Raw genomic sequence first — 22,080 nt, forward strand, 5'->3', positions numbered from 1 at the left:
TTTTCTCCCTTTTCCTTCCTCCCCTCGTGCCTTTGCTCTTACACTTTTGCCTTTGTACCTTCTCTCCTTATTTCATGAAAACTATCTTGGCCTGGATGAATGACTCTGACCACTGGGAATAACAGCATAATAATAACTGTCCTCTGAATGCATGTGGCACTTTTTCTCTTTAATGGCCTATCATCAGACCTGCATGTAGCTCAGGTGGCGACAGTGAGAATGTGTAGATTCACTGCCACAGCTATTTGTCAGGTGAATCTTGTAGCCAGGTTGAACTATTGCTGTTGATAAGGGGTGTTATGTAGTTTAACATGGCTCCCTCCAGTATCTTCGGAGGAGACAGACACAAATTGTGTTGACAGTCATTTATCACTAAGCCACGGTAAAAACAAGGATATTTATTGTTTTGCATTTGTGTTAGACTTGACATGTGTTTTACGTCACATTTTCTGTCGCTACAGAAAACTCCTCTGGTCAGTCAGTGTTTATGCCTTTTCACCCACCAACCAAAACTTACTAGCCTCATCTTGGATATTTTAAAGTTTATTTTAGGTAAACCATTCTTAGGTGTATATTAAAATGATGGTATTGAGAGATTTTTCAGGGGAGATATCCACACATTCTATGATCTTTGAGGTTTGGGCATCTTTTTGGCATCTGCCTCAGTCTCTATAGCCTTGTTCTTCTGACTCCTCTCCTAAATGAGGATTTTTTCCCTCATATAGTATGTCTTTTCTGTCCATTTTTGGATAAAAGCAAGTGAAGTCTGTGGTGTTATAAGAATCACAGGAAATGTGAACACACACTTCTTAACATTAGGTTTCTGCAATTAAATTCATGCAGTTCCCAGGACAAGGGATCAACTCTGTTACATAAGCATGCAAATGAGTGTGTGGATGTGTGTGTAGGTGTGGGTGTGTGTGTGTTTTATAATGTTTCTGGAAACCAAAGCAGGATTACTTTTACTTGACATTGCGGATCTATAGCACGGGCCTTTTTTGCCAGTATGAATGTGCACACATACAGTTCACATGCACAATAAAAAGTGGAGAGAAAGAAATATGAAGAAAACTTTGCCTCACCCCTTTTAACCAGTCTGCTTTCCCCTTTAAATCTGCTGTGCTCCTTCTGTAATGAGATCTGACATCCTAATGAGGGGGACAGAATAGAGAGAGCGATGGAGGAGAGAGAAAACAAGCCTAAGAGGGTAGGGAGGAATGGGTAAAGACAAAAAAGACTGGAGATAGGGTGCAGTTAGTATGCGTCTTCTGACCAGGAGGCAGGAAAAGTTCAGGGCACCTCTTAAACAGAAAAATTGACAGATCCTTGAATAAAAAGGAAAAGGCTCTTTTTCATCTAGCACATGTCCTCAGGTGTCCAAATGTGGTTTATAATACTAATTATAGGCTCTGTGTGTGCGCATCTGTGTATAGTTAAAATTATATAAACATTATTTGTAGCTATTTGAATGCATATCCACATACATGCATTACTTACATACACATTTTTCTACAGCTTTTAGCATAATGCCACAGAATGCACAGTATGGCAGTAGTCTGTCCAAAGTAATAATGGTAATTAGGTTCTCCTTTCTTGTAGGAATTAAATGTTTTACTATGCGAGTTTATGTTTGAAATAAGTCTCACCAGTCAATTACTGCCCGTTAAAACACCAGTGCTGGAAAATTAAGCACTGCAGCATTGTTAGACCTTTTGGCTGAGGCATCTCCCCAGTCACTTCAGTGTGTCACTCACCGGGCTCTGTCTGTCGCCAGGTTAGATTAGATTTGTTTGGCTAGGATCAATTTTAGCTTGGCCTCTGATCCTGCTGGTCTTTTAATGAACCTACTGTCTCTTGAACACCAGTAAAGAAAGAGCTGTGAATGCATTTACGTATAAAGTCAAGTTATGACAGCCAGCTCTCTATTGAAAGACTAAATTTAGTTGGGGGTCAGTTTGATGTTAAAAGGAAAGGAAGAAAAGGGGCCTTAGGGGGGAGGGGATGTAGAGAAGACATGAAAATTGATTTATTTCTTTCCTTTTTCAGGTGCTTTTTTCTCTGTAGCAGACAATAAAACTATGACCTACAATACTATTTAACTTAGTGGACAACAACTCACATTAGGAATTGAATCCAGGTGATTTATATTGTGGCTTAAACGTGCAGTATTTACAGTTAGTTTTTGCTGAAGCCTCAGAAAGCTTTAATTGCCATCTCAAAGCATCTGACTTACTCTACAGATCAGCACAAATGCTTTCCCTTGTGAAAACATATGGCACTTCCTAAATGTAGGCTTAAGTCAAGTTGGTGCTAGTCACCCTGCACCATCCTCTCCCACACACACCAGTGGCCACTAAAACCGTTCATACAAGGCAAGTACATGCACAGAAATACACACAAAAACACATTCAACTTGTGTCCCAACTCAGCTTCCATGATTAGCATATTCTCTGCTTATTAGCGGTAATGAATTCAAAAGAAACATTCATTTGTTTTTGTCCTCAGAGATCACACAGATAAATTTGAAGTCGGCACAAAAGCAGCGTTGACTGTCTTCATCAAATGAAAAGAAGTGTTCATATCTGCTGTTCAAAACATGTTTTATTCATTAATTGATTTAATTGTTTATTGTTGTATACATTGCTTATTACTTTTGTGTTTGCCCTTTGTCTCCCTGTTGTTCTTATCATATCATAGATACATATAAATGATCTGGTCTCACAATGGTATGATCTCTGAAAAGTGCCTTAAAGGCTAATTTCTAATATACCTGTTTTGCTGTTTAGACTTAAATGATGTGCTATAAGTTAGTAAGTCATTTTCAAGTTTAGTATGATATCCATCCATTTTCTGACCCATTTATTCTGCAGCTTATTTCAGCATAAAGTGGACGAGAGGCAGGGCACACACAGGAGAGATAATTCACATTGCACCTAGGTGATAGTGTCCAGTCCACCTAACCTGCATGTCTTTGGACTGTGGTGGGGAAACAGCAGCAGCTGGAGGAAACCCGCATAAACCCAAGGGAAATACAAACTTCATAGAGAAAGGCAGCAGCTTTAAGATTCAACTCCTTGTGAGTCTAAGATCTGAGCCACCATGTTTCACATAATGGTGATGTGTATCACTGTTAGTGTCTTGTTGGTCCTCAAATTCTCAGATATTTGTCAATATGAAGAAAACTAAAAGGATTTCCTCCTGCAGTTTTGTGCAATTAAACAGTAGAAACACCTGTTGACATTGAAAATGTGCTGCAGAGGCTTGCAGATGCTGCTCATTTTCTTAGCAACAGCAACAACATGCTAATGTAGGGCAAGCCAAGTTTACTTGTATAACACCTTTTAACAACAATGCATTTCAAAGTGTTACATTATACATAAAAAGGCATTGAGACAAGATATGAAAGAAACACAAGGCAATATGAAAAACACAAATATCCAAATTATTATGGTAATTAGCTGAAATTACTTTTTTAGGCATTTTATAGTTAGAAGGCAACTAACTTCAAGGCCAAACTACAATGTTTATTTTATTAGATTTTTTCCAATAAAGTGTTTCACTTGCAGTGGCTGTATGCCTTATATAAACACCCTTCAGTTGGAAAGAAAAGAAAATCATCTTTTTATGACTTTCACTATTGTCCTTCCGCAGCACGAAAATTTAGCAGCAGCCACTGGCCTGGAGCCCCTGTTGTGTCTAAGTGGCATGCTTGGAAAAAGACATGGCACCTTGACTCATAAAGACAAGGGTCCTACAGCTCCCACACTGTAAAACACAGTATACTTTATACTGAAAGTGCAAAGGAGGGCATTTGTGTGTGTGCGTGTGTGTGCGTGTGTGTGCGTGTGCGTGCGTGTGTCCTCCAGTGCTTCCAGCTCAGGAACATCAAGAGCTGTGTGTTGGCCAGGAGGCTCTCCCAGGGATAAACAGGGGGAGAAACTAATCCTTACTCTCCTCCACATCCAAGCAGTGTGTGTGTGTGTGTGTGTGTTTGTGGAAGTGTGCTTCATCCACTGCTGCTGTCAGCAAGGTTGTGCGTACATGCTGTTGCATGACCTTAAAGCATTAGAAAAAGATGTGTTACAGGCACAAATGTTTAGTCCATGTCAATCACTTGCATATTTAGAAATCCATGTTTGTGTGCTTGCGCGTGTCTATGTGAGTGTGTTTATGTGTGAGAGATATACACTGTACTGAGGGGTTTTGTGTAATCGTGCTGAGCACTGAAGCGTGTCGAGAGAAAGGACATGTCCTCAGCTCTGATCACATAGTCTACTACAGCCACAATAGAGGGGGAGAGATAGTGAGACAGAAGGGTGTTAGGGAAGAAAGGGAGAGGATAAACATGAAATGAATGGATGATGGAGAGAGGATGGCAGACAAAAATATGCAGAGAGGGACTGAACTACAGCAAAAGAGGGAGGGCAGGGATTGAAAGAGAAGGTTTCAGAAGAGCTGGGTGAGGAGAGAATAAAAGATGGATGGAGGTATAGACAGAAATGGACAGATCTGGAGGGAGAAGAAAGAAAGTAAAGAAAGAAGAGCAAAACAGCGAGGGGGTGATGGAGAAAAATGAGTGACAGAGACAGAGTAGTAATGAAAAATAATAGGGGTAGAGATGAAAGAATGAGGAGGCAGGATGGACATGGAAAGCTCAGAGGATTGGTTTGATCCCCCTCTCATTTTTTTCCTCCTCTCCCAATCTCCCTCTCTCCCTCCCTCCCTGTTTTCCTCCATCTCTTGTACATTCAGTGAATGCTCCCTCGTCCCAGCAGCCCAAAGAAAAAGTCAGCCCTGCTCTAAGCTAGCCAGCCCCTCAGCCGGCTGGCTAATTGCAAAGGTATCACTGTGTCAAATGACTAATAGAGTTTCCCTTCCCGTTGCTAATCTGCCAGCAGGAGCACAGCCACAATTTGTTTACTCTACGCCGAAGCAAGGGAATACAAAGACACACCCGCCCTTTTATTTCCTCTTAAACGCAATTTCACGCTGCCAGAGCGTTAGGTGTGAGAGGTATTAGTGGCGCATATATTCTGTGTGTCTGTCTGTACACACACAGTGCATTTCATGACCTGGTTAATATTTCTTGAAACAACACAGTGAGTTTGCCTCGTGCTGGTCTTTAGCAAATTCATGAAACCCTCTCACACTCATGCATGCATTTTGTATTACTATACTATACTTATGTTTTATATTTATTCCATAACCCCAAACCGAAACCTTAATTTTCAATAACATGTGTAACTCTAAACCTAAATCTAATCTCAGTTTAGTCTAATCTTAGTTTAAGCCATAACTGATATTATGGCTTTAAGACTGGTCAAATATGTAATTCCTCTAAAAGTTGAAATCCCCAGCTGGTTCTCACAAGGATAGGAATACAACAATGCATACACAATGACACACATGTATGCATAAACAGGCACCCACACGCTGATTTCTGCCAGGCAATATTGGCCCCAAAGGTCAAGTCATCAGTCAGAACACGCCATTACCAGAGATGATAAATTCAGCAGCACTCCATTTACTTAAGGTGGGGGAAGAAGAGAGGGGGAGCCGACAGAAAGATTGAGTGAAGAAGAAAAGGGAATGCATAAAGAGGCGTGGAAAAGCTGAATACAAAGTAACAGAATGGGAAAACAAAAGGACAGTCTAAAACAGTAATTTGGCAGGACATTTTCTGGGGATTTCTTTGCCTTTATGTTCCTTACAATCTCTCTCTTATCATTCGTGCTTTCTGTCCCTTTCCTTTTTCAGCTTGTACCCAAGGACATTCCTATTCAGTGGTCACGGCACAGGCTATTTTTTTTTGTGATTTTTTCGGTCTTCTTTTTACTGTTCTCCCACTCCCTCTTTGGCTCTGGGCTTCGTCCTATTGGGGGTGTCAAGTCTCTCGGTGAGTGCACATTGACACTGGTGGTGTTAGCCTAAAGCCCCAGCTACTAATGAGACGTTCAGAAAGACAGACACCATTCAAAGAGTACAGAAAAGACTGGGATTAGCGTCTGATGGAAGAAACTCTGCTTCATTACTCTCCTATACCCTCTGTTCTATGCGGCTGTACTGTCACTAACTCCATCGCTTCTTGTTTCTTCCTTCTCGCCTCTGGTTGGGCTCTTTTTGAAACAGCAACCATGCCTTATCTCTCAGCTGTTTCTCTCTTTTTCCCAGGCTCTTTAACTGTTTTTCTTTCCCTGCAAAATTCTTTGGATCTTTGTCAAATTTGGGGCATCTGCAGAAGAGCTCATGCAGCCTTTAGCCTCATGGGCATTGCATGGCAGAGTCTCAACGTTGAATTATTTCACTGTCTAGCTGGCAAAGGACTGTTGTTAACCTGATTTAAAAGTTAGGAAATAAAAATATGCTAATATGGTTACATCATCCAAAAGGTTCCTTGTGCCTCTGGTGGGCCGACTAATGGAGTTTACCAGTCTTGGTGAGAAGAATTTGAATAACAGCTTTGGAAATTATTGTTAAGGGTTGGTTTTAATGTAGCAAATAGGTTTCGACAGATCGGGTGTGTCTGTGTGTGTGTTTTTGTGTGCGTGTGTGAGCGAGAGAGGTGAAAAAAAGAGCGATAAGAGGGTTGTGAAGGTCAAGTAAATGCCGCAACTCAAGACAGCACTAAAGAGCAAGTTTCTTGGTATAATGGTTGATATAATGATGATGCACTCAGCACACACACTTCTTTGGTAACTCAGTGTTTATGTGTGTGGGGGCTTATATGATGTGTAAATGTGTGTGTGTTTATATATGTTCCCACTCGTACGTGTTTTATGAGATGCATGGGAATGCTTGTGTCCTCACCCAACGTGTATGTTGAGTGTGTGTTTTCTAGTTTGAGTGCATTTTCCCCATCCAGGCACGTTTTAAAGGCTAATTCAGTTTGTAAGAGGAGGCGCACTGGCCTGTGTTAAAGCCCCAGCCAACCACGTGGCCACATATTGATTTCCAGACCCTGTGATTTATCGCATACTCCCCGAAGAACACATTTATGGTGTTTTTGCATGTGTGGATGTGTGTGGTTCTGTGTACACACACCTTGGTCTTAATGACAAATGAACTGGATCCCCCCCACACCGTCTGTCTCAGTATTTTTACAACCAGAGAAACAAGGCCCCCAGACTCACATTAATACCTTGATATATCACAGATCTGCCGCTCCAACGCGACGGGTAGGAAAGGTGACAGCTACTGTGCCCCTGCAGGCTGCTACATCCCCGAGCAAATCCCCATTCAATTCCCATCTCACTCTAAAGAGAGAGAGCTTGCTGTTTTACTCGTTTTTTTTGTTTTATTTTATGTATTTTTTAGTCCTTATTGCTCACCAGGCAGATGTCTCATTGTGTGGGGAAAGTTTCTGCAATTGTCCTCTAGCTGCCCGCAAATAGGCTTTTTCAATGCGTGGGAATGGCAGGCTAATGAGTCATTTGAGTGACGAAGCTAACACTGTTCACAAGCCCTGAGTGTTGTGGAAACTGTTGTTGAAGTGGGTTTTTCCTGGGCTACTGTACTTCACATGGGGATAGAATGATTGATATCCGCAGTCATTAAAATGATCTCAAACTTTTTGTCTGCTCAACTTTTGTCGATTTTTCTCTTTTCTCTCTTCTCTCTTCTCTCTTCAATCCTTCCCTCTGTTGAACATTGGTCCTTGTTGTTAATCCTGGGCATGTGGCCAATATTTATCCATCCATATGGAGACGCGGTTGTCTTTTCCCAACAACCTGTTCATTTCTGTGTCTGCCTCTCCTCTCCTCTCTCTCTCATCTCCTTTCTCTCATCCTGTCCTTCTTCCCTCACTTTTCCTTTTGTGTTCTCCTCCCCTCATTCTCCTCTTCTCCTTCTGTCCCCTCCTCTGCCCTTTAGACCTGACCCAGCGTGTCCATGACCAGGTCCTAAGTTATGTCCTCTGTCCCTACTTTCCCACCATAGCTCCCTCCTCCCCCGGTGTCGACTCCGCCCCTTTGCAGCGCACAGGAAGTCATGGTACGGGCACAGGAAACTACAGCCGTGGTGGGACAAACAACTATGCCACAGTGGGACCAGGGTACACCTCAAGCGGAGGTGGTGGAGGCGGAGACTTGTATGGCTCAGACCCCTATGTGGCGGACCCCTACCGCACCCTGCAGTACTGCCCCTCGGTGGTGGAATCGCCCTACAGCAAGTCTGGACCTGCCCTGCCGCCCGAAGGCAGCCTGCAGCGTTCACCTTCCATCGACTCTATTCAGAAAGACCCCAGGTAGGATGAAAGGGCTGTATGGGGTGTGTATTTTGTGTGTGCGCAAGACCATGGGGCATAGGATGCTTAAAGGCACTTTGAAAGGACTAGTGTGACAAACAATCCATGTGTTGATGAACTTGTATTACTGTATTTGTGAGGACATTGCTTTGACTGACATTCATACCCTGGAGACTTACCATAATCTTAACCTCTACATAACCTGTTTTAACCTTTATATAACCACAGTTTTGTCTCTGGTCATGATTTTTCTCCAAACATTGAATAAATAGAATTAGGGATGCACAATTAATCTAATCGCAATTGCAATGTCATCATGTGCGATTACATAACCAAAAAGATGGTGTGATTTAATTAAACAGAAAAGGTGTGCTGTGTATGTGACACTCTCTTCTCTGTGTGCACTGTAGTCTGCTCATTATTCACACCCACACCGGGCTTTCACATGTGCCTCTAAAAACAGATACGTGCAATCAGAAAAGTAACTTATGAGCAGTGTGCGTGTAACGTTTAAGACAACAATCTACATAACCCCCCGCCACGCCACTAATCATTTAAAACATAGTCGGACTCGTCACCAGAGCATCGAGAGAGAAGTCTCTTTGTCTTTGCAACAGAGACAGAAAGACGTTGTCAGCAGCTGAAGCGGTCAGACAGAAGAAAACAGGTAGAACGTAAAGAGGGTTTGGGTTTGGCTCGCTGGCCATTTAACCTTAGCTTTTATTGGTGTTACTTTTCGTCAACTGACCAATCACAGCCTGGATGCTACAGCAAACTTTCAAATGTTGAACTCTAAGTTATAAGTTATACTTAGTATTAACATATTAGAGACCAAAGTAGAGCCATTTTCTTGCACAAGGGTTGAATGAATAAAAACAACCCACATAAATGAAACTGTTGTAACTAGATTTAATATAATAATATAATAACTAGTGTTAAATAGTATACCATCATCCATCCATCCATCTTTATCCGCTTATCCGGGATCGGGTTGCAGGGGGAGCAGCTCCAGCAGGGAACCCCAAACTTCTCTTTCCCGAGCCACATTAACCAGCTCTGACTGAGGGATCCCGAGGCGTTCCCAGGCCAGTGTGGAGATATAATCTCTCCACCTAGTCCTGGGTCTTCCCCGAGGCCTCCTCCCAGCTGGACGTGCCTGGAACACCTCCCTAGGGAGGCGTCCAGGAGGCATCCTTACCAGATGCCCAAACCACCTCAACTGGCTCCTTTCAACGCAAAGGAGAAGCGGGTCTACTCTGAGCTCCTCGCGGATGGCCAGGCTTCTCACCCTATCTCTAAGGGAGACAACAGCCACCCGCCTGAGGAAACCCATTTCGGCCGCTTGTACCCGCGATCTCGTTCTTTCGGTCACAACCCAGCCTTCATGACCATAGGTGAGGGTAGGAGCGAAAATCGACCGGTAGATCGAGAGCTTTGCCTTACGGCTCAGCTCTCTGTTCGCCACAACGATGCGGTAAAGCGAGTGCATTACCGCCCCCGCTGCTCTGATTCTCCGGCCAATCTCCTGCTCCAGTCTCCCCTCACTCGTGAACAAGACCCCAAGGTACTTGAACTCCTTCACTTGGGGTAAGGACTCATTCCCTACCTGGAGTTGGCCTTCCACCGGTTTCCTGCTGAGAACCATGGCCACAGATTTAGAGGTGCTAATCCTCATCCCAACCGCTTCGCACTCGGCTGCGAACCGATCCAGTGAGAGCTGAAGGTCACGGACCGATGATGCCATCAGGACCACATCATCCGCAAAAAGCAGTGACGAGATCCCAAGCCCCCCGAACCGCAGCCCCTCCTCGCCACGACTACGCCTCGATATCCTGTCCATGAATATCACAAACAGGATAGGTGACAAAGCGCAGCCCTGGCGAAGGCCAACCCTCACCTGGAAAGAGTCCGACTTACTGCCGAGTACTCGGACACAGCTCTCGCTTTGGATGTACGGGGATTGGATAGCCCTGAGAAGGGCCCCCCTCACCTCATACTCCCGCAGCACCTCCCACAGTATCTCCCGGGGGACCCGGTCATACGCCTTCTCCAGATCTACAAAGCACATGTAGACTGGATAGGCATACTCCCAAGCCCACTCCATGATCCTTGTGAGAGTATAGAGCTGGTCAGTTGTTCCACGACCGGGACGAAAACAACATTGTTCCTCTTCAATCTGAGGTTCGGCAATTGGCCGAACCCTCCGTTCCAGCACCCTGGAATAGACTTTATCGGGGAGGCTGAGAAGTGTGATACCCCTGTAATTGGCACACACTCTCTGGTCCCCCTTTTTGAACAGGGGAACCACCACCCCAGTCTGCCACTCCTTGGGCACTGTACCCAACTTCCACGCAATGTTAAAGAGACGTGTCATCCAAGAAAAACAATGCAATTGCACTAACTTTAAATACTGTATTTTCGACATATATTTTTCAGAGAGAGATGTTATCTGGTATTACATTAAGTGGAAACGGTGGAAATTTTACATTGTGGAGCGACAGTGAATACGCTACTGCAGATGTCATTCACTAACATTAGTTTTGGTTTTGATCTACATGGAGAAAGTCAGCAGAGACACATACAGGGAGAGAGAGACAGAAAGAGGTGGAGCAAGCCGGCGTGTTTGCCGTCAGAGACCAGAGGTTAGGGGCCCTTCTCATTTCCCAAATTTCTGTCTCCTCAACTCATCGATCCTTGAGCGTGTGACCCGGAAATCGATCTCATCGCGCCATCTTGAAGGACATCTCAATTCCTAAAATGCACATCGAGGATCGAGGCTTGCTGGAGGAGCTATAAGCGAGGATACATCGGTGTAATCTTTTCAGCCGCTGTGATGTTTACAAGAGGTGTGACAAGCAGCTGGACCAACCCATAGCTGGAGCAGGATGCTGCAGTGTTCCTGTTGTATTGATACGTTGTATTAGTTAAGCCCATTAAAAATAATCAAATGCACGATCGAACTTTCTGCCTTTCACCGTTTGTGTAGCACCTCATAAAGAGCTGTTCTAACCGCATTCCTTAATGTCATTTCACTTTGATATCACTGATGTTGTTATTGTTGAATGTGATGTGTGGGTGGGCAGCAGGATTGTAAAAATGAACATTAAATAGCGGCTAGATGAAGCGTCTCCTCAGTGACACTGTGTGCATTTATTCACGAGCCACAAATTAATAATAAAACATCTCCCGACACGCCGAAAGGATCGGTCAAGATCTGATGTTAATCACATCCAAAAGGTCTCACACACAGTCCAGTTACATACAGTAAAACCGTTTGGAGTAAAGCAGCCGTCCTCCTGATAAACCCTGAGCTGCATCAGAGTATAAACGTGGATTATAGAAGCTGAAAGTTTAATTCTGTTTCCTCTCTCTGTCCTGTTAAGTTTATTACTACAGGTTACAGAGCATTCAGCACTGATCTGCTGTGTTTCATGTTTTAATAATAGTGCCCATGTAGTCTGCACATGTCATTCCAACAGCAAAGTCCTGTGTTAATTGGGGCTAAATTTGATAAATGTTACTGTGTCATTTTGTAAAGGGACTGATGATGAAACTCTCACCTCATCAGGCTGAGGGTTAAAATAATCTCCTGCTTACAGGCAAAAGGTGCATCACAAAAAAAGTAGTAGCCCACTGTGTAGCCTAGTGAATGATTAGGCTGCTGTAATCTGACTGTTTTCAACAGATGCTATAATGTTTATTGGAATATCCAGATGTTTCTACCTGTTATAATGTTAACAGACATGTTTCTGGATTGTGAAGATCTGATCTGTAGCCTTTAGTGCCAAATGCTGGTCTGCTGCTCTGACAGAGATCACAGCTCTAACAGCGGACAGATGATGCAGCTGTGCAACAGGTCATATTTAATGGACGTCGCTTTAAAATGATGGCTCAGAGGAAAGGACATCTCATTTCGTTAAATGCCCGTTTCCTCAACTCCTCTCTCCTCACGTCTCCTCCTTGACTCCTCGAGCTCGCATCTCAGGTGGTAGGGACTAAGATGAGGAGGTGGAAATTTGGGAAATGAGAAAGGCCCTAGGTATGTGTGAGTGTGGGGAGAAGAGAGAGGAGCAGATTCAAGTAGTGAATATAAATACTAAAATAAGGTGGAAAATGAGCTACAATAACATACTGTCAACACAAATAGCACCATATACACCGCTACACAGTTACACTGTCTTGATGAGAGCTCAACAGTCCAGACCACGGTTTCAGTCTTGGTTTCAGAACCGTTAACAGCCCTAATACATTACACTCAGTTATACTAGTTCCTCCTCCAGGTTGTGGATAGTGTCTCTGCAGTTGACAGATATAGATTTAATCAGAGCCAGGATTCCATTGTGCCAATATGTGCTCCTTCTAGCCGCCTCCTCCGTAGAGCAACACGCTCCCCTTGTTCTGTTTTACATCTGTTTTACTAATCAAGTAAGGTTACTAGTAGTACCATTTATTTCATTATAATCGAATCGCAAATCATAATATTGTTTACAACAATCACAATATGACTTTTTCTCCAAATCGTGCAGCCCTACATAGAATACACAAATACACACAGCACATGCGCACACACAAAAACACATACACGTACACATATACTGCCATACGTTACATACTACGAGTGAGACAAGACACTTGGCTCACAAGTCAAGACAACAGAGCATAGTGGGTTCACAAGATCGAGAAGAGATTTTAACACTTTTTTTGTAATTAACATTTTTATTGATTTGAAGGTGGTGGTGGGAGGGATACAGACATATCCAAGGACATCTATTACAGCAGTGGTATAATGAAAAGACATTACATCACGAGAGGATTATAACGATATTACAGTGAAATATTTGGGCAGGTTTACAATAGAGTCATTTAGCTATTGAATCTTCCAAAAAAATAAGATTAGATGAAAACTTTTTCCAGGCTTCTACAGTTGCTGGTCGAGTCTTGCAGTCGTGCAGTAGTATGTTCCAGACTGACCATGTTAATTAGGCTGTGGAAAATAAAATACCATTTTATACTGAATTTGATTCATAGTAACATCAGAGCCATCATTAAGGAGGCAGAAAGCAGGATTAGGAACATAAGCAATATCAAGTATATCCGATAGAGCAGAGTTTACATGGTACCAAAACTGAGAGATAACAGGACAGTTCCAGAACAAAGGTAGAAACGTTCCAGGTGCAGTACTGTGGGATATATGATCATATGTAGCCTGTAATCTCATCCGAAATATCTTATAGGGTGTAGTGTATGCTCTGTAAATGGTTTTAAAGTGAATTAATCGGTGTGCCGGATTCTTAGAGGTCATGCTAAGATTGGACCACACTTGGCTTCTATTGGCAAAGGCTCTGAATTCAATTAATTTATTATATATCCCATATAATCCATTGTAACATGGGATGTGAGGGGAGGGAAGAATTCCAGGGAACTCCATAGGCTTTCAGGGTTGATCGTAGTTGAAAGTGGACAAAATAGGAGGATGCAGAGAGAGAGAACTGTGTTCTTAAGTCTTGGATGGAACAAAGACTTTGGCATCATATATGTCACCAAACTCATTTATTCCCAGGGATGACAAAGAAGGTTGTGTAAATGTTCAACTGCCACATAATAGAATCTGGTTATGTAGTTTGCAATAATGGGCCCAAACGTATTAACTATTTTAGTATTTATACTAGAGAACAGGATACTTTGCATTGTGTGTGGTATCACTTTAGTAGATTCAATACTTTTCCATGCCGTTGTAGACACTGGGTCAACCCACGAGCTGAGCTGCCTGATTCGAAATTACCAAAAATAGATGTCCAAGTTTGGTACAGCCAGACCGAGAAATCTTCAGTGCTGAATTATAAACTCCTGGAATGTAATAGCGCCTGTGTTTCAGGAGGTTTTCTGCTCACGTTCAAAACTTTTTGCACGTTCAGAATCTCTCCCACATATCTGTGTTCTCTCACATGTTGAGAAAAAAATCATTCTATTACAAAAATATTTTCATAATTTAATGAGAATTCATTACCGTTTTTAAAAGTCTACTCTGCTGTGCATTACATTATTGCGTCGCTAGTAGCATATCCCCTTCAGACCGGTTTGGGACTGCATTTTAGGAAGACTGATGGAGGTGGAAACCAAAATTAACTGAAAACACTTGTGATCGGGCAGAAATCTCACCACAAATCCACCTACATTAACTTCAGCGCCTCTGGTTAAGTGCAGCTCACAGTCCCAAACAGAGCAATGCTGCTCCTCAGTTGTTAGATGTTTATCAGTCCCACCAGGATTTAACACTATTAACACAAATTCAACAAGCACAGCTTGCAAATTTGACCAATCAACTTTTTTAGCAAATTTAACCTATCATCCCTGTTTCCCGCAAAACGTTATGTGTCAGCTTGTCACTTCCTTGTTTACAAGCAGGCCTACAATTTTTTCATCGCAATTTTTTTTAAAAGCTGCCGCAAAATCAGACATCAGACACACCCACAAACATCAATTTTTTAGTTATAGTCATAGTGGAGCAGTCCCGTGAATTCTGAGATTCATTTTGAGATTTTTGACCTGTGTGACGCCATGACTTTGTGCCACACACTATATCACTTTTGACTTACCCTTGGGTTCGTGTTGATGTCAAATACATCTGACTCTAAACCCACACATAGACACGATACATATTTTGCAAACCTCTCAATCATGTGTTGGTACTTTAATTATTCCTTATCATGGAATGACAACAGTGCAGCACAGGAGCTATCAGCAATTAAAAATCACAGTTTATTTTTCTTGTTGAAAACTCATAACATTTACTTTTTTGCTAGAATGTCTGTCTCTGTCTCTAAAATCTTTTGTGTTGTGTATGTCAGGACTACATCAGTGTGTCACTGTCCTCCCCCAACAGGTACAGTAGGGATCTACATGATATCTGTATATCAGTTTATGATATGCACAAGAATAGCTACTCACTCACCACCACACTCCACCGGTTTCTTTCAAGGCTCTCTCAAATTTTGGTGTTCAGGCTGAAAAACAGTGTGTTAAAAACACTGTTTGGAGGAGTTGGCTTTGATGGGGGTTTGTTGCTTTAGGTACCGGTGTGAGGATGAAATACAATCCGGAATGGCTGGTTTCACTAATAGATTCACATATTCAAAGGCTTTTGAGATACCAAAACACTACACCATGATTTATAGTACTATGAGGAGGGATTTTACTCTCAAAGTTTCACATCAACCATCATTTTATACATTGTCTAGACTAGACAAGTAAACAGCAGAATTACCGTACCGTACAAAGTAATGTACCATTGCGATGTGATGAGAAAAGTTTAGCCTTCTGCATTGAATTGCAATCAAAAGAAGAACCTAAAGAGCTAAAATATATATAAAGAAAGAAAAAACAAGTGAAACAAAAGCCAGTGTTTCACTAGTCGCACACCGGTTGCTTTAGAAGCTCCATTTCGTCTGCCTTAATGTCATGCTGTGTGTAAAAGAGTCCTACTGGGCTGTGATCACTTCCATCCTCTTGTCTCTACAATTAGGCAAAGCTCACTCTCCCCTTTTTATTTATATATATTTCACACAACTCTTGATGTATAATTCCTTTAATTACAGAGCGAGAGGGACTGAGACGTGCGTGGATCAAGCCTCGGCAGCAGCTGTTAATCACAGGAGAGGGAGACAGAGAGAACGAGCAAGGGAGAAAGAATGGGTGAGAGAGACAGTGAAAGAGATGACAGAAAAAGAGCAGGATGGGAGAGAGTTTTTTTAAAACAATGGTAAAGAAAGAGAAAAAATTGTTGTATGGTATGTGCACAGTAAGATGAACGTACAATCCTCCTTAAGTTTCTTCAATATTGTGAAGCTGTATGAAGTATCTGATAATTAGGCCATGATGGCTTATTATTAATGTAATCTGATTGACTGGCTCAAGAAGGCCTTCTAGTTTCACACAAACACAAAATATCTCTAATGTCCCCACTCAGTAAAATAAGTATTCATAGGTTGGATTTAGTTGAGCTAATCCCCAATTCCCAAAATTCCCAAAATGTATATTTAATTTATTCAGCTATTGACTGTGTAAAATAAACAGTGACAATTTTGCCTTTTCTCTTTTTTTCATATCCACAACAAGTTTGTGAAGCCTTTTTTGTTTGTACTCTGTTGCAGTTTGTTGACTGCACTGTGTTTGTAGAAACAGAAAAATTGTTCTCCTGAAATCAGCAAGAGGCAAGCAGTAATATATATTCTGTTTTCTGTAAGGTGTATCCATACCAGCCAATTTTGAGACAAAGGCGCATAAGTCACACAACAACAGCATAAACAGTTGCAACAGTAGGTAGAAATAAGTTTCTCAAAGAGACAATGTGGGGAGAAGAAGCAAGAAGTGTACACAGGTCACCAAGATAAGGAGAGAAGAGTCTTGTGGATTTCAGTATCACACACACACACACACACACACACATTGGGTAGTACACACACGGATGTTTGGCTGTGGATATGAAAACAGATAGAAAAAGAAGATTGTGGCAACAGGTATTGAAAAAATAAAGGAAAATACGGCGGACTTGCCTTCATTTTCCATCTGTAATACAATTGTAATGCTCATTAATGTGATGAAATCTTGTTTTCATACATTAAGTCATTTTCTACCATTTATTACTGTGCAATATGGAAGACAGCTTCTAAATCTTTGTTGCCTTTACTGTCTAATCTGCTTGAACAAAGTCCGAGAAAACATTTAAAAGTTATGCATTATTGTAATCCAAACAAGAGACTGAAAATCTCCTTTTTTCCTGGCATTCAACTTCTATGTAGTTGTATTAAATTTTTAGTTATTTCTGTTTAATCAAAACATGGATAATGAATGTCTCAATGACAGTCTAATATTTATGTAATATACCTGTGGGGCATATAGATTTTTATAGCTACCATTCGCATCACACCCACCTGAGACGTTCTTTCCCGAAACACACCTTTCATCATTTCTTTTCATCTAGAACTGACAAATACTGGGTGGACTAGCTGTGTGCTATTCACAATTAAACAACTATAGCTACAGCCGGCTCAGTTATGATATTTTCTAAAACTTCTAAATCTGGGGCTCTGCAAATAATGTACAAGCAGGTTTAGGAAGTAAATTAATATTACAAACACACTCAGACATGCACAAACTACTATATTTACTGTACTTGCAAGAAAGTGTTTATTTTGGCCCTTTGGAGTCATTAACACGCTTACTCCTATGCACAAGTACACATAAGAGTTCGCTTTGTTTCCCTAACTGCTTCAAGCTTCATATACTACGTGTACACTGACACAAAAAAGGCATTATGATTTTCCGCCTTTTACACTTTATTTTAGACAATAAAAGATTAAAACCTAGTCTATCTATTAAATAAATGCAGCCATTTTTGTGTTGAATGCTCCCTGCGGAATTCATTAAAACCTTATTTAATTAAAAGTTAAAAAGTTATTCATGACTATTTTAAAATTCTGACTTTACTAGCTAGATGGTTAGAAAATCCTTTAAACTCAGTGTGTTGTTTACTTTTATTAATTTAGGCCAGCCATGAACTCCAAGTGATTTAGAACCACAGGTAGCCAAAGTGCATGAAACCTGAAAAGAGAACATAGTAATGGATTAAAAAGTGGATTTCCATAGCAACGTTACATTTTTGTATTCCAGTCCCACATACTGTTTCTATGAAATATGACTACATTCTTCTGACTACTAACTATAAAAAGGCAACTAAACATATGCTTAATAGTACTTAAATCTATCAGCATCAGAACTCCCAACAAAAGTACTATTTCTGTCACTCAAGCAATACATTTAAAGTACAGGAAAAATGATGATTTGACTTACCTATTTATAGTTTTGGGATTTGACTGTTTTTTCTGTTGCCATGGTACTATTATCATTAGTATTGTGCAGTGTTTCAGAACTCAAAGGACAAGACTCCAAACAGATCATACTTGTAAATCATTAACTCTTGCATTCAAAACAACAGATTTGGCTTTCAACTTGTTTGTAAACATCTATCACCATATGATCTATGATTTAACTTTTTGGTGATTTTTGTGAAGTCATTTTAACATAACATAGTGCAATTCGTTCGGTTAAGCCATTGTAATAATAATTTAGTGCAAGACAAAACAATGTAAGACATGTTTCAAAATGACTCTTTGAAATGCTGTTATAGTTCGCACTGTTTTCACATTAGCCAAAATTGAACTGTACATTACCCATCACAGTCGCCACAAAATAATTTCTGTTCCATAATCAAAAATGTGATCAATGAAAACATATTTTACAATCATTGATGCAAGAAACAGATGTTTATTGCAACATATAGGTTTTGTCATATAGGCCTGTGCACGAGCCCTCTGATTGATTCCACTGCCTTGCTGTTTATTCTGCTCCATGTTGGAAGGAATTGCTTGTGTTCACACTCTGTTTTATATGGTTACCAATTGAGTTTACTACTATGGAAAATCATTTAGCAATGTAATTATGGATGGTAGTCATGTAGTGTATTTTACAGTATGGTACTGTACATACTGTAATCAGTGCAGTCCTCCTGTTTGTGTAGCTCTGTTTGTTAGAGCTGTAAGATACCAACACTAAGGTTGTGGGTTTGAATCCCACAGAGTTCACATAAAAATCTCACACCTTAAGGTCGTGAGTCTGAAGTTTCGAATCTGAACATCTCAGGCAAAATAAACAACAACATATATGACATACATGTATATTAAGCAAATGTTTCAGTGATGATCAGTTGAGAGAATAGTGGTAGTAAAATGTATTTTAACAATAGAGAAGAAAATCTTATCCAACATTATGCATGTACTTTGTTGAAACAAAATATATTTCAATGTGAAATATGTCTTTCTAGATGTACTCAGTCAACATCAGATGTATGATCTGATGTGTTTTTGAACTAAGAGTGGTGAAATATACGTGTTTGAATAGTACGGCAGTGGCAGAAAAAAACTGTAAACTGGCATGATGAAAAGCTTTAGGACTTAAGTGTTTATAACCTTATAAACTGTAAAAACTGTATCTTTAGGAGAACTCACAGTATGGCTATGGAGAGATATACCATATATGAACAGTATTTACTTGAAAAAAAAGTTACACTGTGTAAGTATTTTTGAATGTCAATAATGTAAATAGTCTAAATGATACAGCTTATATCCTAAGCAATGGCATTATGGCACATTTCTGTTACACTTGCATTACTGCAATTAAAAAAGGTATACTTTATCTGCGGTAAAAACATCTATCACTTTCCTCTTGTCTTCATGTGTTCACCCCATCAATAGTTTTTGATGTTACAGTAACAAGATTCAACAACATAGCTTTGTTTCTTAATTTTTTCAAGAAGTACTCTTAATTACAGGTCTGAGTTATATTTAAATGTCTTTAAATTCTTAAATTTCTTAAAACTTCAAATATTATAGGTTTATATATAATCCGTTACTCTGCTTACAGTAATATCATTGAATTGTGTTACAGTTCTTTTTGCCATGAGGTTAAATGGCCTCCTACTCAGACTTCACTCTCTCTGTTGCTGTAATTGGATCTAGCTGAGCTAACATGAAGTGCTAAATGAGTTAGCAGCAATTAGAGACAAAGAACACTCTAAGCGAGGGCAGAGGTTATGTATGTGTTTTAATGCCTGTGTAAGTTTGCACTGTACTTTAGGAGATGACTGTATTTTTTTTCTTGAGAAATCATCAGAATATTTTATGCTTTACTTGTGTACGTTACTGTATTATTTGCATATATATGTGTGTGTGTGTGTGTGTGTGTGTGTGGCACATGGCAGCCAGTAACACAGTTAGGGGCTATTACTGTTGCAGAAGAGTGAGTGTGATGGAGCAGAGGTGAGGACAGCGACACAAAGAGAAAACTCGATAACCGCTAATGGATGGGAGTGAGGAGAGGAGAGGAGGAAGAGAGGTAGATAAAATAGATAAGGGGAGGGAGGAAGGATGGAAGGAGGGAGTGGTGAAGATGAATCAAATGGGAGGGAGGCAGATAAAACAGAGGAAGAGGAGGGAGGAAGGAGGCATATGCACAGGGTGAGAAACAAAGAGGGGAATTGGGTAGAGAGGGGAAAAATGGAGGGTGGTAGATGAAGCTCAAGATGGAGGGAGGAGAATAAATATAATAAAGATGGAGCCAAAGTGAGGAGAAGGGCAGAGCAAAATGTAGATAAGTGTTAACCTTTTGTTGTTTTGTTTTTGTGTTTTATTTTAAGCTTTCTCTGTGAAACAGATTCTCACCCCCTCTGAGTTTCTTTCTTAAAGTGAATATTAAAAACAAAGGAAGGAACTAAACGAAATGCAAAATATTGAGCATGGACCTACAGAATCAATAAAAGTAGCGGGGGAAGAAGAGAAGGCAAAAACCAATAATGAAGGAAAAGGAAAAAGAACAAATAAAGAGGCCTGGGAGAATCTTAAGTAAGGGAAGAAAGCACATAGAGACATTTGTTTAGGGAGTAAGGGAGACATACCTGGAGGGATCAAAGAAAGAAAAAGTAAAGAGGGAGAGACCGATGCAAGGCAAAGTAGCTGTTTGTGACTAAACACAGGAGGGACAGAAAGATGAACATTGGCTCAGGGAGGATGGGAGTTTGGGACCAAAGAGGTGGGGGCCAGTGGTTGCTGTTACAAAACTTGAGAGGTTAGGAACCAAGGACAAAAGTGAAAAAACATCATGAAGGTGGGCATTCAGTGTGTGAGGAGAATGCACAGTGTTGTAGAAATGAGGACTGACAAGAAAAAAATAAGCTGTAAAGTTGCAATCAAAAACGAGACTGCAGTATTGTTTTAACTGCGGGGGTGTGCTTGACTTATCTCATCAAACACTCAATCAGCCTGAAACGTAGACACAGCACTTCAAGATAAGATAAATCAAACTTCCCTCATTTAAATCAAACCTCTTCATTCAGATTTTTTACTCAAATCCAACAATGTATTTATCCAGCAATAGGGGTTGCAGTGTTAGTGATGTTTGATGGGGAAAAGATTTTGTTATGATTAAGTGAAGATTGTTTCCAGGTGATACTGCTACCAAATATGTACTGAATATCCCAGTACAAAACCCATATGTTTCAAGCAAAACATAGTCAGGGATCAAAGGGATAAATCCTCTTTACTGCAACATTAGATGTAAAAAATATATTGTGTAGGTAAAGATAACAGAAGAACCCCCTGTTCCCCCATTATTTACGTGGTACAATAGAGCTGCTGACATGGGATTGCTATTTACAGTACCTTGATATGATGTGATCTGATGTGACATGTCATTGTCACTGCTCGCTATTTACTGACAGCGTCTGTTGGTTCATAGCCCGAACACGTCACTCTATTTATGGAAGATCTGCAATGGTCAGCGGTGACCCTGTGCGTGTTTGTGGGTGTGTATCTGTGTCTGTGAATGGGGTTGTGTGTGTGTGTTTGTGTGTTTGTTTTGTGTCCAAGGCTATGTCGCAATTGGAGACTGTGTGTGTGTGTGTGTGTGTGTGCGTGTGTGTGTGCACTTACCAACCTATCTAACAGTGGACCTCGACGTCGTTACACACCCACTAAGAGGGGACTAAAAAGTGAACAGGGGACATTTTTTAGGTCCCCTGTTGGACATGCTTTAAATCATGCTAAAATCATGTCTAAAACCATCTGGTAAATTTTTTAAACTATTGTCAAGAGGGGACCTGCAGGTGTGTGAGTGTTTAAGTCCATACTCAGCAGTGCCTCTAGTGGATCAAGCAAAGATTTTAACGACTCATTCACACACGTCGTTCTTAACACTCCCCTATAGAGTGAATGGCTTGCAGCCCCAGG

At 40.9% G+C, this 22,080-nt stretch overlaps 1 protein-coding gene across 1 annotated transcript in view; it reads left to right on the forward strand.

Moving 5' to 3' along the window:
- The window catches only part of ctnnd2a (catenin (cadherin-associated protein), delta 2a), a 280,580-nt gene that overhangs the window by 165,506 nt on the left and 92,994 nt on the right, over window positions 1-22,080 (forward strand). Inside the window, exon 12 of the mRNA XM_046065452.1 lies at window positions 7,936-8,242. Coding sequence (XP_045921408.1) covers window positions 7,936-8,242 — 307 coding nt within the window. The remainder of the gene's footprint in view (window positions 1-7,935; window positions 8,243-22,080) is intronic.

Source organism: Micropterus dolomieu, linkage group LG01 (assembly GCF_021292245.1).
Source record: "Micropterus dolomieu isolate WLL.071019.BEF.003 ecotype Adirondacks linkage group LG01, ASM2129224v1, whole genome shotgun sequence".
In the NCBI taxonomy this organism is placed as follows: Eukaryota; Metazoa; Chordata; class Actinopteri; order Centrarchiformes; family Centrarchidae; genus Micropterus; species Micropterus dolomieu.